The sequence below is a fragment of the Pan paniscus genome, chromosome 2 (assembly GCF_029289425.2).
Source record: "Pan paniscus chromosome 2, NHGRI_mPanPan1-v2.0_pri, whole genome shotgun sequence".
NCBI lineage: Eukaryota > Metazoa > Chordata > Mammalia > Primates > Hominidae > Pan > Pan paniscus.
In genome coordinates, this window is record NC_085926.1 from 138,851,152 (window position 1) to 138,868,481 (window position 17,330).

The window sequence follows — 17,330 nt, forward strand, 5'->3', positions numbered from 1 at the left end:
CATGTCCTTTGGAGGGACATGGATGACGCTGCAAACCATCATTCTCAGCAAACTAACACAAGAACAGAAAACCAAACACTTCTCACTCATAAGTGGGAGTTGAAAAATGAGAACATATGGGTACAGGGAGGGGAACATCCACTCTGGGGCCTGTCGGGGGTTGGGGGGCAAGGGGATGGATAGCATTAGGAGAAATACCTAATGTAGACAACGAGTTAATGGGTGCAGCAAACTACCATGGCACATGTATACCTACATAACAAACCTCCACATTCTCCACATGTATCCCAGAACTTAAAGTATATTTAAAAAAACCAAAAAAACAAAAAGGAACTGGTAACAAAGAAAATCTCAGAAAGTTTCTTACTCTTTTCAGTTAAGAGAAGGATGGAATATATGTAAATTTAAATTTATATAAACATTTTTCCTAACTAAAAAAAAACTATGTATGAATTTCAAACTTTTTTGCACCAAAAATTCGTACTCACTTGTTATAATGCATCTGAACGAGATCTAGTTTGAGGCACTAAAAAGGATAAGACATCAGCTTGAAAACAGCCCCTATCAGAGCAGCATGAATTGAAGCAAGAAAAAACATCAAATTTATGGTCAAGATTGGGTGGAAGAATGGTGAAATCAAGGATGCTTTACAAAAGTTTGATGGGGATAATTCCCCCAAAGAAATCTGAAGTTTACAAATGGATAACTTGTTTGCAGAAGGGATGAGACAATGTTGAAGAGGAAGCCTGCAGTGGCAGACAATCCACATCGATTTTTGAGGAAAAGATTATTCTTCGGTGTGCCCTAATTGAAGAGGACCCACAATTAACAGCACAAATAATATACAACACCATAGACATCTCAACTGGTTCTACTTACACATTTCTCACTGAAAAACTGAAGTTGAGCAAACTTTTCACGCGATGGGTGCAAAACTGTTGCACCCAGATGAGCTGCAGACAAGAGCAGGGCTTTCAATGGAAATTGTAAACAAGTGGGATCATATATTGAAACATTTCTTTGAAGAATTGTAACAGGAGATCAAACATAGCTTTCTCAGTATGATTCTGGATCAAAGCAATAGTTACCAAGAGGTGCAAGTGGTCCAGTCAAATCAAAAGTAGACTGGTCAAGAGCCGAAGTCATAGCAGCAGCTTTTTGGGATGCTCAAGGTATTTTGCGTGTTGACTTTCTGAAGGGTGGAAGAGCAATAACATCCGCTTACTATAGGAGAAAGTGAAGCAAAGCTTTAGCATAAAAACACCTACGAAATCTTCACCAGAGAGTCTTTCTCCATCAGGACAATGTTCCCGCTCATTCCTCTCTTTAAATAAGGGCATTTTTCCAGGGATTTCGATGGGAAACTATCAGGTATCCATCTTACATTCCTGACCTGGCTCCTTCTGACATATTTTTGTTTTCTAATCGTGAAAAATCTGTAAATGGCACCCATTTTTCTTCAGTTAATAACGTAAAAAAGCCTGCATTTTCATGATTAAATTCCCAGAACCCTCAATTCTTTACAGATGGACTAAAGAGCCGGTATCATCACTTACCAAACTGTCTTTAACTTGATGGAGCTTACGTTGAAAAACAAAGTTTATATTTTTAAATTTTATCTTTTAATTCCATTTCCCATGAACTTTTATTCTTTTAAAAACAAACCCAAGTGTTTTAATTCTACTTGCCTTTTTTACTTATTACACACTTCGGGAGATTTTTTGCCATATGGAATCACCTCATCCCTTGTCACGATTGCATAATATTCCATAGTAGGAATGTTTCATGATTTATTTCTTCATTCCCCCACTGATTTCAATTTTCTGCAACTGCAAGCATTGTTCATAATTCTGTACTGTTTGTGAGCCTATACAGGAGTATCCGTGCAGAAACCTTTTTATGCATTGTGCGAGGGTTACTCTGAGATAGACACCAAGGGAATTGCTGGGTCATAAATCCAATTTTTTCAAAGCAAATCCGCTTGCGAACCCGGAACCAAGTCGATTTTTCCCGCCCCGCCAGTTCCCTGTTCAGGAGAGTGCAGCCGTGATTGGCGCGTTCACTCAGGCCAGGGGCGCCCCAGGTCTCAGGTGCTAGGAGCGCGGTGACCTACCACCCTCCGGGCACGCGTTCTGGCCACGCCTCGCGGCCCCTTTCATTGAAAGAGCCCGTAGGGATCACGTGAAAGAGCACTGCAGAGTGCGTGACGTCACGACGCTCACACCAATGGGAGCCTCTGTTTATGTCGGGAGCCGTCAAATAGTCATCTTCCCCCTACCATCCCCCGCCCACTCTCCGTCGCGCTGCGCTGCGTCGCTTTCAGCCTCTGGTGAAGGGCGGCGCGCTTAGGCAGGCGGTGGCGCGGCTGGAGTGCCGCGGGGAGGGCTGTGCCGGTTGCTTTCTGCAGCCGCATCTCGGCCAGCTCTCCTCGCCGTCCCCGGGGCGCTGTGCGTCTCCAGTCCGGGACCGAAGCCGCCTGCCGTAGCGGGCGGCCAGATCCGCGTCCCGCCTCAGCGGCCGGAGGACATGCGGGAGAGAGAATGAGCCAGAGGGACACGCTGGTGCATCTGTTTGCCGGAGGGTAAGGTCCTGGCGGGGCGTGCGCACTGGGGCTGAGGGTGCTGGGGCCGAAGACGCAGGCGAGGGGGGCAAGGGGGGCGAGGGGGGTGGGGGTGGGGGTGGGGGGGCGGGAGTGAGGCCTGGGCGGGGAGCTGCCACGGGCCTGCGGGTGAGGGGAGAGACCCAGCCCGTGGGTGGTGAGGGGGGCTCCGGTTCGGGGAAGCAAGAGGGTGAGGCCCGGGCCCGAGGGCGAGAGAGTGAGGCCCGGGCAAAGAGGGTTGAGGCATGAAACCCGGGCCGGGAGTGAGGTTTTGGGCCCGCGGGGCCGGGGTGAGGCGGAGGCCGAATCCATGCGTCTGGGGAGACGCGGGCAAGAGCTGGGGTCGGCGCTTGATTACCCGGACGCCGCTGGACCTGGCCGCACGCCGCAATCTAGCAGGCGTCGGGGATCCAGGGCCGCTTTGAGGAGCCTGGCTTCGGATTTCGCGTAGGTTGCATGGCCCAAGGGGACGGGGCGGAAAGTGCGGAGGCTGAGGACAAAATGGGCGCCGGAGACTCCTTCAGCCCTCGCTCCTTGCAGCGCTCGCTTGGGCCTCTGCACGTCACTCACGCCCCACCTCGGACCTCGGGCCGCTCATTTCCGGGCTCGGCTTTGCAAGGTGGGTGGTAAGGGGGCCACGGGATCGAGCGGGGAAGGCTTTGGTATTCTCCCGTGGTTGCTGTAGGGTGTTTCTAGCCCTTGGAAAATTTCTTGCCCGAGGTTTTCCAGGTGGTGAATGGGGTGCAAAGCTTTGCAGTACCTTTGGGGTCAGATTCCTTTCGAGAAAACCACCGCTCTTGAACACCGTTTGCTTTTCTGCTGCTTAGGAGAAAGTAGGAGTGGAGAGAGGTCAGATTTTTTGAAGATAGTGTTAATAGTTACTATGTGTGTGCAAGATTAGGACTAAGCCTAAACTCTTAGTTCCCTGATTGCCAAAATGAGTGTTAGAGCTTCCAGTTTAGCCTCCTGTTTAGATTTGCTCCTTCTAAATCATTTGGAGAATCATAGCAATTTTAAGAGTTACTTACTTGGAGGATTATAAAGAGTTTTCTTATCAAAAATGCCTTCGGTGAATTATGCTGAGACTCTTACCGGCATCTTCTTAAATCCTACAGTTTTTAGATCGACTTTTAAGAATATGAAAGAAATACACACGCAGTTCTATTCACGGTGCCTTGCTTTGAGTTGGACATATGGACTCTATTGAGCCAGTGATGGCAATACTTTCTTTAGGTTGGCACACTTTCATTCAACAAATATTTGTTGTACACCAATTATGGGCTAGCCACTGTTCTGGCATAAAAACAATATTTTTCTATTGATCTGTGAGACCCAGTTTAGGCAGTTTGCTTTCCATATTTCTGAAATGTTTACTGCCAATAATCAGGCAAATTAAATCTTTTTTAAAAAATTCAGTAGCTATGTAGATGCTCTTGAAAAGATCTCATGCAAATAATTGAGCTCCCTCTTGTAATTAGATCTATAACCCTGAAGTGAGGAGACCGCAGATGTAGTCTAGCACTATTTTAATTTGGGTGAAAAATGGACACTTTTATTTCAATTGCTTCATCTATAAAATTAGGAGGTTGTATTATATGATCTCTAAAGCCCTTCTCTAGCTCCTAACATTTCTATTATTCTGCGTTCAGGATTCATGTATCAAGTTTAGTTAAAAATGGGGCATACTTATATTTGAAATAAATGTTAGCTTGATTGCACTAATTTCCCACTTTGGATTAGGATCATCATTTTGTTATAAAAACATGTAAATATAGGTTTTCTGGTTTAAGAACAGGAATGGGAGGTGTTTGTAGCATCTAAACACACAGATTAGGAGCTCCATCCCCTCCCCCCCAGTCTAGCATATGTAGTTAACTTAGAGTATTAAATGAGATATGGTATGTAGGATTTGATACAAGATAGGTGCTCAGCCGTATCATTTCTCTTCCTTTGCATCTCATCTTGATTTTATTTTTATATGTGGTTACGTAAGTGAGTTCAGTAAAACACACCTTATCTTTTTAAAGGAAGCCCAGTATATTTTAAAAGAACCAAGAGTAACCTTTCACAGAGTATTTAATCTTAGGCAAGGGTTTTCCGAATATGGAGCCTTTGAGTTGTTTTTCTGATAAGTAAAATTGTAATATTCAAATATATTTATCAGAATCCCACATTTCTAATAGCCTAGTAGCTGTATTGTTAAACACCAGCACTGGACCTTGGTTCTGGGTGAAATACTCACATGCATAACTCGTGCTTTCTTTAAGACACCCTTTGATCCCATTATGCTTTTGCCAGAGTTAATATTCAGAGTTTGTAAGGTCAGTAGTTAGGTTAATTGAGTTAAGGAACGATATCATGACAGCCTGTAAAAAAGGTATAAATATGATTTAATTTTAGCTGTGCCTCTAATGTATGTATATAGAGATGAAAGCACTATTAAATGTATTTTTAAAGACTGATAGAATTGTACATTGTCTAGTTATTGTATCAGCTGCATATATCTACAGAGGCAGCTCATTTTTTTTCTATTTGAGGGAGATATTGTCTCAAATAGGAGCTATATACCTTAAGACTTTAAGTGGATGAAGTATTTTCTTTGTAGCTCTTATGACAGATAATTTAATATATGTAGTGAGTAAAATCAAAGATGATCTAAGAACTGTCTATTTTTATATCCTGGAGCTCATTCATTTGCTCAATCATTATTATTTATTCAGTAGGAAACTCCCATTTGGGTATAATGAACGATATTTGTTAAATTATTTCACCTGTTTGCTTGAAGATCAGGGCAGAAGTAGAATACTTAAAAGTATAATTAATGTGATTTATTTCCACTTCACTCTGACCATGTTTTTATTAGTCTCATTTCCTTAATTTTTACTACCTCTCCTTTTACTCTGTCTTGCTCTGTTTAAGCTACTATTACAAAATACCAAAAACTGGTGGCTTATAAATAACAAATATTTCTAACAGTCCTGAAGCCTGGAAAGTTCAAAATTAAAGCAATAACAGGTTCTTTGATGATGGTCTACTTCCTCATAGAAGATACTCTCTTGCTGTATCCTCACGTAGTAGGAGAGGCTAGCCAAGATCTCTGGTGTCTTATAAAGGTACTGATCCCAAATGTCAGGGCTACAATCTCATGACCTAATCACCTTGAAAGTGTCTACCTCCTAATACTATCACCTTGGGCTGTGAGTAGGATTTCATCTTACTAGTTTTGGAGGAGACAAACATTCAGACATCCTCCTTCCCTTTTTTTCCTTCTAAAAATGCATTCCGTTCTTCTTACTAATAGACTGCAAAACTAAGGGAAGTTTCTTATCCTGTTGGAGAATATTCTCAAATCATTTTTCTGTAAATGAATTACTGTAGCACAGCAGCTACCATTTTTCTGCAAATGGATTAGTGTAGCACAACATTGTGGGTCAGGGATTCTCCTTCTTGAGACCCTTCTTGTGGTCTGAGAGTTTAAAACTATTTTCATAAAAATACATTATTGGCACAAATTTGTTGACATTTGTCCTGATGGTGCAAAAGCAATGATGGGTAAAACTGCTGATGCCTTAGCATGCATCAAGGCAGTGGCACCAGACTGTAGTCATCGTATTCACCTCCAGGTACTTGCAATTAAAAAAAAAAAATGCCAGTTTAACCTAAGAATGCTCTTGAAGAAGTAAAAATACTAATTTTATTAAATCACAACCTTTGAATACCTCTATATTTAATATTTTGTGTGACAAAATGGGAAACAGACATGAAGTAACTGTATGCCGAAGTGTGGTTCTGCGTTGTTTCCATTGCAGGCTACACTAGCTTCTTTTTTTCATGGAGTCAGCCATGGGTAAAAAAGTCATTCAGATTTTAAAATAGACCAGTGGATTTTAATATAACAGTATGAAAAGTTTACTGGTATAGTTCAGATTCTACATTGCAGCTAACCTTTAAGAACCTACCACTTGTCCGGTTGTAATATAGTATTGAAGAATATCGACAACCGGACAGCAAGACAAGGGACTGTCTTGTCTAGTAATTGTTATCATTAACTAGAAGGCGTTAAGTGCTGTGGGGAAAAAAATGGTGCACCTTAAAGGACTGTCGTAGGAGTGCACTCTAGTACTAAATCGAATGATGATGAATCTTATTGAGAAGATGACATTTGAGTAAAGACTTGGAAGGGAGAGAATTAGCTATACAAAAGGAACTAGCCCCAGTAAGACCCTAGCCCTGGTAAGAGTGAGATAATGAGGCAGGTATGGCCAGAATGATAGAGCCTTCTTAAGCCTTTAAAGGACTTTGACCTTTTCTATTGAAATGGGAGGAGTCATAGAATTTTTAAAGGCTAATTGGTCTCTGCTAGACTATGCGTGGGACAGGGGCAGAAGTAGGGAGTTGATCTGGCTATTTCAATAATCCACTTGACTGATAATGGTGAGTCAGACTAGGTTGGAAGCAATGGACATGGTGAGAAGTGGTTGAATTCTAGTTAGACTTCAAAGGTAAAGATAATAAGATTTTTGACATATTGAATGCAGAGTGTAGAAGAAGAGCGAAGAATAACTCCAGGGTTTTTAGTTTGGGCACCTGGAAGGGTGGAATTGCTGTCAACTGAGATGGGCAAGATTGCAGATGGAACAGAGTTGGGGTGAGGGGAGATCAGAAGCTCCATTTTAGACATGGTAAGTTTGAGAAGTAGAGAGGTCAAGAAGCTGATTGTTTAAGTGATTGGATATACTAGCCTGGAGTCCAGGAAAGAGGATTGGACTAGGGATATATATTTAGTAGTCATTGGAACATAAGTGGTGCCATGAGCCTAGTTGAGATCACTAAGGGAGTGAATATAGAGAAGAAGGGACCATGAACTACCCTCTGGGGACTTCAATAAAAGAGATCAAGAGAAGAGGAATGAGGAGAAGAGGAGGAACCAGCCAAGTACACTTCATAGTGACCAAAAAAATACGGTATCCTGAAATCCAAATGGAGCAAATATACAAGATCTAGAAAGGAGTAAGTGATCAACTATCAAATGTTACTGTCATTTAAGATGTCTGAAAGCTGTTAACCACTGAATTTAATTGAGGAACTTTGGTGACTTTTAGTAATTTCCAGGGCAGGGGAGTAAAAGTCTGGTTGGAGTAGGAGAGAAATTAGAGACAACAAATAGACAGTTTTAAGGTTTGCTGTAAAGGGTAGCAACGAAAGGGGGAAATTTACTTTTACTAAACCTGCCACATTCCCTCAGCCTATTTTGTTCCTATAATGGATTTTTTTTTTTATTATTTCTCAGTCTCGTATCTTACTATTTTTCCTTAACATAGTAAGCACTTTGAGGCTCCCAACAAAGGCCTTTTTCTTTCTTACAAGACCTATTTGCACAGAAATTTTAGTTTTTGTTTGTTTAAACCAGTCTTGGTTACACTGTGCCTAGCTTTACGAAAACCAAAAAACACTCTAAATAGAAAAGACTCTACAACTGCATCTTGGGCTGTATGATACGGCTTGCTTCCATGTTTATCTAAGTTGGCTAAAATTTTCAGTATTACTAGTCTTGATTTTGCTTTATCATCCACAATAAGAATAACGTGTTAATTTTTTCCTGCATCAGAAACACTTCCTATACTTAAAAAAATGCTGTGTTATTCTCAACCACGCATTGCTGACTTTTCCTAAGTTGGTCTATCAGGTATATAGATGTCCATCACCATTTCAAAAACTTGTATTGCTTCTCTAAACACTAAAGCTTCAGAGAAAATAGTTATACAAATGTACTACCAGAGAAACAATTTTTGGTAAGACTTCCTTAATGATTTGCATAGAATTTCAGGGACAGTCTACGTGGTTTTTTTAATTATTATTATTTTTTGAGATGGAGTTTCACTCTTGTTGCCCAGGCTGGAGTGCAGTGGCACGATCTTGGCTCACTGCAACCTCCACCTCCCAGGTTCAAGCAATTCTCTTGCCTCAGCCTCCCAAGTAGCTGGGATTACAGGTGCCTGCCACCACACCCAGGTAATTTTTTGTACTTTTAGTAGAGACAGGGTTTCACCATGTTGGTCAGGCTGGTCTTGAGCTCCTGACCTCAGGCAATCCACCCACCTCGGCCTCCCAAAGTGCTGGAATTACAGGCCTGAGCTACCACGCCCAGCCCAGTCTACATGTTTTAAGATTGAAAAACTCTTTAAGTTTGGCTAGCATTTTAAAGAAACTTCATCTTTAGTGATTGATATTTCTTTTTTTTTTTCTTTTTTACAATTTTTAGTAGAGATGGGATTTCACTGCATTAGCCAGGTTGGTCTCCATCTCCTGACCTCATGATCTGCCCACCTCAGCCTCCCAAAGTGCTGGGATTACAAGCGTGAGCCACCGTGCCCAGCCAGTGATTGATATTTCTTAATGTAACTAATGCCCTAAGTAGAGTATCACTGCGGGCAGAAAAATAAAATATTTTATCCTTTTCATCTTGCTTTATAAAGCTAAACACTGCTTAAAGTTAATAAAATGAATTCTGAAGTACCTTTTTAAATAATATGGACGTACAAATATTGTTGACCTCATCAGAAAATATTTTGTTCATCTATCTATTACCTTGCCTGTTAAAAACAAGTTTCCTGATCCATACATGCTCAAGAGGTTAATATTGAGGACATATATCTAACAGTGCCTTGGATTTTTTCCAGTCCTTTTAAAGCTAGGGGAGCCAGATCTAGTGGTTCAGCAGCTTAGGACTATCCAGTCAATGGGGTTTTATGTCTGTGTACCTGTCTTAGGGATTCATAACTGGGTATGATGGCTGAAATTCATCTGCTATTCATATTCACTTAGTGAACAATTTCTCTTTCGCCTTTCTCTCCCATCTCCCCACCCTCAACTTTTGATTCCCGTGCTTCAATAACTAGTGTGGGAGAGCACTTTGAGGCTCCCAACAGAGGCCTTGCTCTTTCTTACAAAACCTGTTTGCACAGGGTTGTTTTATTTGTTTTGTTTTTTAAACCAGTTTTGGTTACACTGTGCCTAGCTTCAAAAACAAAAAAACACTATCTTTTTGCCACTTCTTTACTCAAGAGGTCCATAAAGGCCCTTAAGGTAGCTAGACCCCCTGGCATGCTAGAATTTTTATCTTCATTATATGCACTAAGTAGAAGCAACATCTGAAAGTTCTTAGACAGTTAAACTCTAAAAAGTTTGGCTTTATTAGCATCTGCAGTATTACCATAGGCTAGAGATGTGTCCACATTCCAGTAAATTACGAAGATGACTTGATAAACTTACTGTACAATTTGGCAAACATCATGAAAATAAAATAGTTTTAAATGTCTTATAAAATGCTTTAGTGATACCATATTAAACAATTTTAAATATTCTATAAGATCAATACATAGCTATGTGATTATTTGACTCACCAAGCGATCTTGGCCTTCTCATATCTTTTAAGATAGAGGACATTTGCCTATAAAACTTTAAATGAGTGTCAATCTAGGTAGTTTCACTGCGAACATAAAGAACATGTAGTTATTTCTAATCTGGGTATACCAGGGGTATATTGACATTTAACAGTGTTGTTAGATTCGTAACCAAGAAACTCTCCTTTCTGAATTTTTGATGTTACAAAGTAATGAACTTACGCCCTTCTGTTACAGACTTGGCTATTCTGTCTTTGGAATTCTTTGCCAATCAAGAAAGCACACAGAACAAACCAATGACTGTTTTATAGAAATAACTTTGAATTGTAACTTTTTAAAAATAGTAAAGCATCCAACCTTGAACTATGTTATTTAATAGCAAATTACATTAGCCACACCTTGCAACTGATGTCATCCACATCACTGGATCAGAGGGAAGTAAGACCAGTAATGAGTGCCTGCTTCTACTCCACCATTTTTTTCTCTTGCTTTTTCTTGGTTTTCAAATTAATATATTATACATCATCTTTCTGTTCTGGTAGATGAGGATTTAGTTATATTGTACCACTCTCTTGTTTCCTTTTTCTTTACATCCTCTCAGTATATAATTTGATAACAGTTTTTGTTAAAAATCAAAAGTCAGTGCTTACCTTATTGTGACAATACAAATATTGTTCACTGCAGAGCTAAGTTTAAGTTGTCTATTATGTTGACCTTTCCTTTCTTGAATAACTTCATTCCTCCCCGCCCCCACCCCCCACTGCCCCTGAAGTTAATAATTGCCTCCATTAAAAAACTTTTGCTTACTTATGTGAGTATTCATACTTGAACATTTGTTTTCATATGGTCAGCTGAGTTCATCTGTCAGTCTTTTTTCCTGGAGACTTTTGTCCCACTGAATTCTGTCATCCTAATCCTATCTTGATTGGTTTTTTTTCAAGTCTGCCATTTCACTATCATCTTGGGACTTCTTTCTCTGTCTTGGGTTATTCTGTTCCTGCATTTGGTTCCCTCCCCACCACCATCTTCTTTTAGTTTACTGTCTTAATTTGTAGAATACATTTTTTAGTTAGCTATGTAAGAAAAGGGTATACAGTAGGCAATTTCTTGAATACTTCTTTGTCCCAGATATATAGTTTGGTTTGGTATAGAATTTTAGGATAAGTAATCTGCAGTTGTCGAGAAGTATGATGCTAATCTGGTCACTTTTCCTCTATTATGTGACCTTTTTTCTTTCTGGAAGTTGAAGTCCTTGAAAGATTATAGTAGCGCATCTTGGTGTGGATTGTTTTTGCATCCTTTGTTCCTGCTAAACCTAAGCTCAGAAATGTTGAGTTTGTATTCTTCAGAGAATTAGCCTTCTGCCTAGGAATATAGTTTTATCCAGCGTGTGTGTGTGTGTCTGTGTGTGTGTGTGTGTGTGTAAGGCATAGAGCGACACTGGGCATCCTACCTTTGTCATACAGACTGTGACAGCAGCCAGTCCTGTTTTCAGTTCTTTGCCTTAATTCCCTCTTGAATACTTGGTGCCCTAATCATTAGGCCTCCTAGGGATTCTGCAGGGAAAAACTGCTGCTTTTTGGTATTTCCCTCTGCAAGCCTTTCTTCCTCTTTACTAAGTTGTCTTTCCCATTTGCCTCATTGGTTGAAAACTTGCAGCTGCCGATTTCTCTGGGCCTCTCTGTTCTTCTGGCATATTCCTTTAGACAGTGAGATTTTTGACATGGAGAAAAGATAAATCTAATGTAGTTCATCCCAACTTTATTGAAGCAATAGTTTTGTTCTCTACATCAGTTCTGATTTGTGTGCATAATAATTATTTTTAAATTGCAGCAAGAGAAATACCAGAGTGTCACCCCTATACTACACATCTATTGCATTCTATAATGTAAAACTGCTTCAGGACAACCTAAGTGCTTGTGCATATACCCACTTATGCCACCCCCACCTCTGTACGATTTACTTATTTATTTTTTGAGATGGAGTCTCGCTCTGTCACCCAGGCTGGAGTGTGCACTGGCACAATCTCGGCTCACTGCAACCTCCGCCTCCCAGGTTCAAACAGTCCTCCCACCTCAGACTCCCAAGTAGCTAGGATTACAGGCGTGCACCACCACGCCCGGCTAATTTTGTGTGTGTGTGTATTTTCAGTAGAGATGGTGTTTCACCATGTTGGCCAGGCTGGTCTTGAACTCCCAACCTCAAATGATCCAGCTTCCTCGGTCTCCCAAAGTGCTAGGTTTACAGGTGTGAGCCACCACGCCTGGCCTTATTTTTTTGTTGTTTTTTAATTTTGTTGTTTTGTTGTTGTTGTTGTTGTCATTGTTTTGAGACAGGGTCTCACTCTTTGGCCTAGGCTGGAGTGTGATAGTGCAATCACAGCTCACTAAAGCCTTGACCTCCCAGGTTTAAGTGATCCTCTTACCGCAACCTCCCAAGTAGCTGGGATTACAGGCATGTGCCACTGCACCTGGCTGTTTTTTCCTTTCTTTCTCTCTTTTTTTTTTTTTTTTTTTTGAGATGGAGTTTCGCTCTTGTTGCCCAGGCTGGAGTGCAGTGGCACAGTCTCGGCTCACTGCAACCTCTGCCTCCTGGGTTGAAGCGATTCTACTGCCTCAGCCTCCGGAGTAGCTGGGATTACAGGCATGCACCACCACGCCCAGCTTATTTTTTGTATTATCAGTAGAGACGGGGTTTTATCATGTTTGCCAGGCTGGGCTCGAATTCCTGATCTCAGGTGATCCACCTGCCTTAGCCTCCCAAAGTGCTAGGATTACAGGAGTGAGCCACAACGCCCGGCCTCTTTCTTTTTTTCAGAGACAGAGTCTCACTGTGTTGCTTAGGCTGGTTTCAAACTCCTGGACTCAAGTGATGTTACCACCTCAGCCTCTGAAAGGGATTACAGGCATCAGCCACCATGCCTGGCCAGTTTAGATTCTCATGTGTTTTACTTGCTGAAGTGTTTTTTAAATATCATAGTATTTACCTTGTCTGTTGGTCTGGCCACAAAATATTCATAAGACTTCTATTACAAAATTTCATAGTTACCATTATCAGTAATGGAGACACATAACTACATAGCTAATATTTATTGAGCACTTTTTATGTGCCACTTCACAAAATGCTTTATGTGGATTATATTATATCATCTTTACAACAAGCGTGTGAGGCATAGGTATTGTTTTTACCATTGTTGTTTTGTTTTCGTTGTATAATATTTATTTTCTTGGAACCAGGAATGACTGGGTAGGAATCATGGCTTTATGTACTCATGTTGCTTTTTGCTTGTTTTCGTTTTAATTATAGAAGTAATTCATGTTCATTGAATACATTTTTTAGAAGTTATTCATATTCAAGAATATTCTTTCTTAGGTTTTACAGAATATAAAATCAAAACATGTACATGTTTATTATAGATTTTGGGCCTGTTTGTGGGTTTTATGTTCAATAAATTTAGAAAGTAAATACACTAAACTGCTAAAAAGAAATCAGGCAAAGACAAATTGAATTATTATGGTTTGCCATAAATAGATCACTGTTATAGTGTGAATATGGTATGGACTAACCCACAGGTTCTTCTAAGTCCTACATTGCATATACTCTAAGTATACTGTGTGATGATGACTCATGTCTTTTACCACTTAGCTCTCAACTCTTATCATAAGTAAATTTATGGCTTCTATTTAAGATTCCTCTTGTGGCCTCATATATAATGAGGTTTTAAGACTATTTCATGGCTATTTGAAAATATCTTTTCCTTGTTTATTGAGTATTGAGGTTTCTAAGTTCTACTTAATTTTGTTTCAGATTTGCTATAATCCTACTACTTTTTGTCTAATTTTGTTGAAATCTGACCGTATAATTGTTCGACATTTTTTGGGTGGGGTTAAATTTTTTCAACTGCCTATTTAAAGCTATGAGTGGAATTTTTTTGAAGTATTAAGCTTATTTATGATTGAATGTTTCACATAATATAAATATATTCAGCCCCAGGTAGTTCATATATTAAGAATTCTTACTGGTTTTCACATATTTTTCAAATCAGATTTGTCAAGGTATCGTTTACATACAGTAAAATCTACCCTTTGTTAAATGTATGCTGTTTATTGACTTTTGGCAGATGTATAAAGTCATTTAAACACTACCATAGTCAGGATATTGGCTGGGCCTAGTGGTTCATGCTTATAAGCCTGAAGTGGGAGGATTGCTTGAGGCTAGGAGTTCAAGACCAGTTTGTGCAACATAGCAAGACCCTGTCTCAACAAAAAAATTTTTAAAAATTTTAAAAATTTAGCTGTGCATGGTGGCATGTGCCTGTAGTCCCAGCTGCTAGGGAGGCTGAAGCAGGAGGATTGTTTGAACCCAGGAGTTCAAGGCTACAGTGAGCTATGATCGTGCCACTGCACTCCAGCCTTGGTGACAGAGCAAAACACTATCTCAAAAGAAAAAAAAAAAAAAAAAAAAAAGAATATTGAACAGTTTTTGTTATTCCAAGAATTCCCCCATACCCCTTGCAGTCACTTTCTTCCCTCTCCTCTACCCCTTGGAAACCACTGATCTCATTTCTGTTCCTCTCATTTTGCCTTTTCTAGAATATCATAAAAGTGTTTGCTTAACGAGGGGGGATAATTTTTTTAACGTCAAAAATAAAAGCCTTTTGTGCTTAGCTTTTTCAATTAGCATAATGCTTTTGAGATTTACCCAAGTGGTGGCTTTTTACTGCAGAATAGTATTCTATTATATAGTTGTACCACAGTTTGCTTCCACTAGTTGATGGACATTTGGGTTGTTCCCAGTTTTTAGCTATGAATAAGTATAGCTATTATAAACATTCATGAACAAGTCTTTTTGTGGACATGTCTGTTCATTTCTCTTGGGTCAGTACCTACAAGTGAGATAGGGCTGTGTGGCAGTGTTATGTTTAACTCTGTGAGAAACTGACAAACTGCTTTCTAAAATGCCTGTACCATTTTTAATTCCCACCAGCAATGTAAGAGATTTCCAGTTGTTCAGCGGTTGGCTGTTGGTCAGTCTTTTTAATTCTAGCCATTTAATAGATGGGCAGTAGTATCTTATAATGGATCTACTTTGCATTTCCCTGATGACAAATGATTTGCAGAATTCTGTGTGTTTATTTGCGTCTATATATCACTATCTGTTAAATCTCTTACTGAATTACTTGATTTTTTTCCTGATTATAAGCACTTTTGCAGGTAATGATTTGCAAATATTTGTTCTCAGTCTATTGCTTTCATTTTCTTCTCAGTTTCTTTCATTGTGTTAGCAGTTTCTTTCAGAGTAGAAGTTTTTAGTTTTGATAAGGTCCAGTTTTTCAGTTTTTTTCTTTAATGATTTGTGCTTCTTTTGATGTCCATATAAGAAGTCTGTGCCTAACGCAAAGTTAAAAGATTTTTTTCCAGATGTTTTTTTCCTAGATGTTTTATAGTTTCATCATTTTAAACTTAGGTCTGTGATCCATTTCGAGTTAATTTTAAAATGTACTGTGAGGTAAGGGGCATGTTTTTTATTTTACATATAATGTTCTTTATTTTTTAATAGTTTTGTTGCGTAAGTTTTTCACTCTAGTTGCATACAGTTTGGTTTTATCTTATTTTCTTGGTGGCATATACTAATAACACCAATATGACATATTTTTATCTTTTAAAATTTCTTTTACATTCTATTCGGAGTGATATTAACATTGCCATGCCTGCTTTCCTTTATATATATATATATGTGTTTTTTTTTTTATTGTGGAGGTAGAATTCTTTAGAGTATTATTGCATGGGTTGCTTTTCTTTTTCTTCTTTTAATGCCCATTTTGAAGGTCCATGTTAACCTGACTCAACTAGCTTTTCTCTTTCACCGCACCAAGAGCTTTTCTGAGTGATTTTCCCTTTTGGTTAGAAAGCAGTTCTAAAGGCTTCACTTGGTAGTTATTAATGTTTTAAGAGGAAATTATTTTCTACTCTTGTATTTTAAAATAATAAAATAATAATTACTCAGCCTATATCTTACATACCTTTTAAACAGTTCAATGTCATTAAGAGCTTTTGTTATTATTGTTCTGGTGATCGGTCCTTTTATTTAAGTTGGATTCTTCTAACAAGCCTACCTACATTGTACAATTTTCCATGTGTAGGCCTGACAGATATTAATTGTGAGACTCAAATGCCCATTTTTTTTCTTTTTTGAGACAAGGTCTCACTCTGTTGCCCAGGCTAGAGTGCAGTGGCCTGATCATATTCACTGTAGCCCTTCTCCTGTGCTCACGCAGTTTTCCCACCTCAGCCTCCCGAGTAGCCAGGACTACATGCATGCCCCACCACACCTGGCTAATTTTTTAACAAATTTTTTGTAAAGTGGTGTCTGGCTATGTTGCCCAGGCTGATGTCAAACTGGCCTCAAACCATCCTCTTGTCTCCTCCCAAAGCTCTGGGATTACATGTGTGAGCCATGCGCCCAGCCCTCAAATGCTGTATTTTTTTGTAGGTAAAATACTTCTGAATATTTGGGTATTTAAAATAAGAGAACTATGTAGGGTTAACTATCAGTGAGTTCTTCCTTATTGTTCAGAAGACCATTTCTTCAGTTTGAAAGGACAGGAGTTTGAAAGATAGGATATACTTCAAAGAATGGCCTAGATTTTAACAGAGCCACAAGTTATATATATACATGAGTACTAAATCAAACCTTAGGACAGTATTTAAAGCCATTATGTGACTTACCAGTACAATTTTAGTAACAGCACCTATCAGTTGAAGTGTTTAGCAATTATTCTTCCCAGATAGTTACTAAGCTGTGTTCATTTTAGTTACTGAAGATGTTTGTATGAAATCAAATAATGGAATCTCTTAAAAATTTGTTTAGTCATCTAACATTAAAAATTATAAATTTTAGTATGTTGGCAAAGCTCCAGGTACCCATGTGGATTACAGCTCTGGGCATATGTACTAACTTATGAATTAAGTAGATAAGCTGTGTTCTTTTTTTTTTTTTTTTTTAGATGTGGTGGTACAGTGGGAGCTATTCTGACATGTCCACTGGAAGTTGTAAAAACACGACTGCAGTCATCTTCTGTGACGCTTTATATTTCTGAAGTTCAGCTGAACACCATGGCTGGAGCCAGTGTCAACCGAGTAGTGTCTCCCGGACCTCTTCATTGCCTAAAGTGAGAGCATAGTATTCAGGAGTCTTTTTTAGTTTGTTTGTGTTCGTGATTTCCAGATGTTTGTTTACTTATATTCTGCCACATTGAAAATGATTCTTTATAAACCTATTTACAGAAGTTACTCTGAATTGTACTCATAAGGAATGATAATCCCTAA

General features: G+C 39.3%; 1 protein-coding gene across 2 annotated transcripts in view; it reads left to right on the plus strand.

The window, feature by feature from the left end:
- Positions 1-2,194: 2,194 nt before the first annotated feature.
- The window catches only part of SLC25A36 (solute carrier family 25 member 36), a 38,215-nt gene continuing 23,079 nt past the window's right edge, over positions 2,195-17,330 (plus strand). The window contains exons 1-2 of one of the 2 annotated variants that reach the window (XM_003826530.7): positions 2,195-2,581; positions 17,009-17,173. In XM_003826530.7, coding sequence (XP_003826578.1) covers positions 2,541-2,581; positions 17,009-17,173 — 206 coding nt within the window. In that variant the 5' untranslated portion in view covers positions 2,195-2,540. Of the gene's footprint in view, positions 2,582-2,756; positions 3,219-17,008; positions 17,174-17,330 lie in introns of those variants that run through there. The other variant, XM_063602958.1, reaches the window with a different exon arrangement.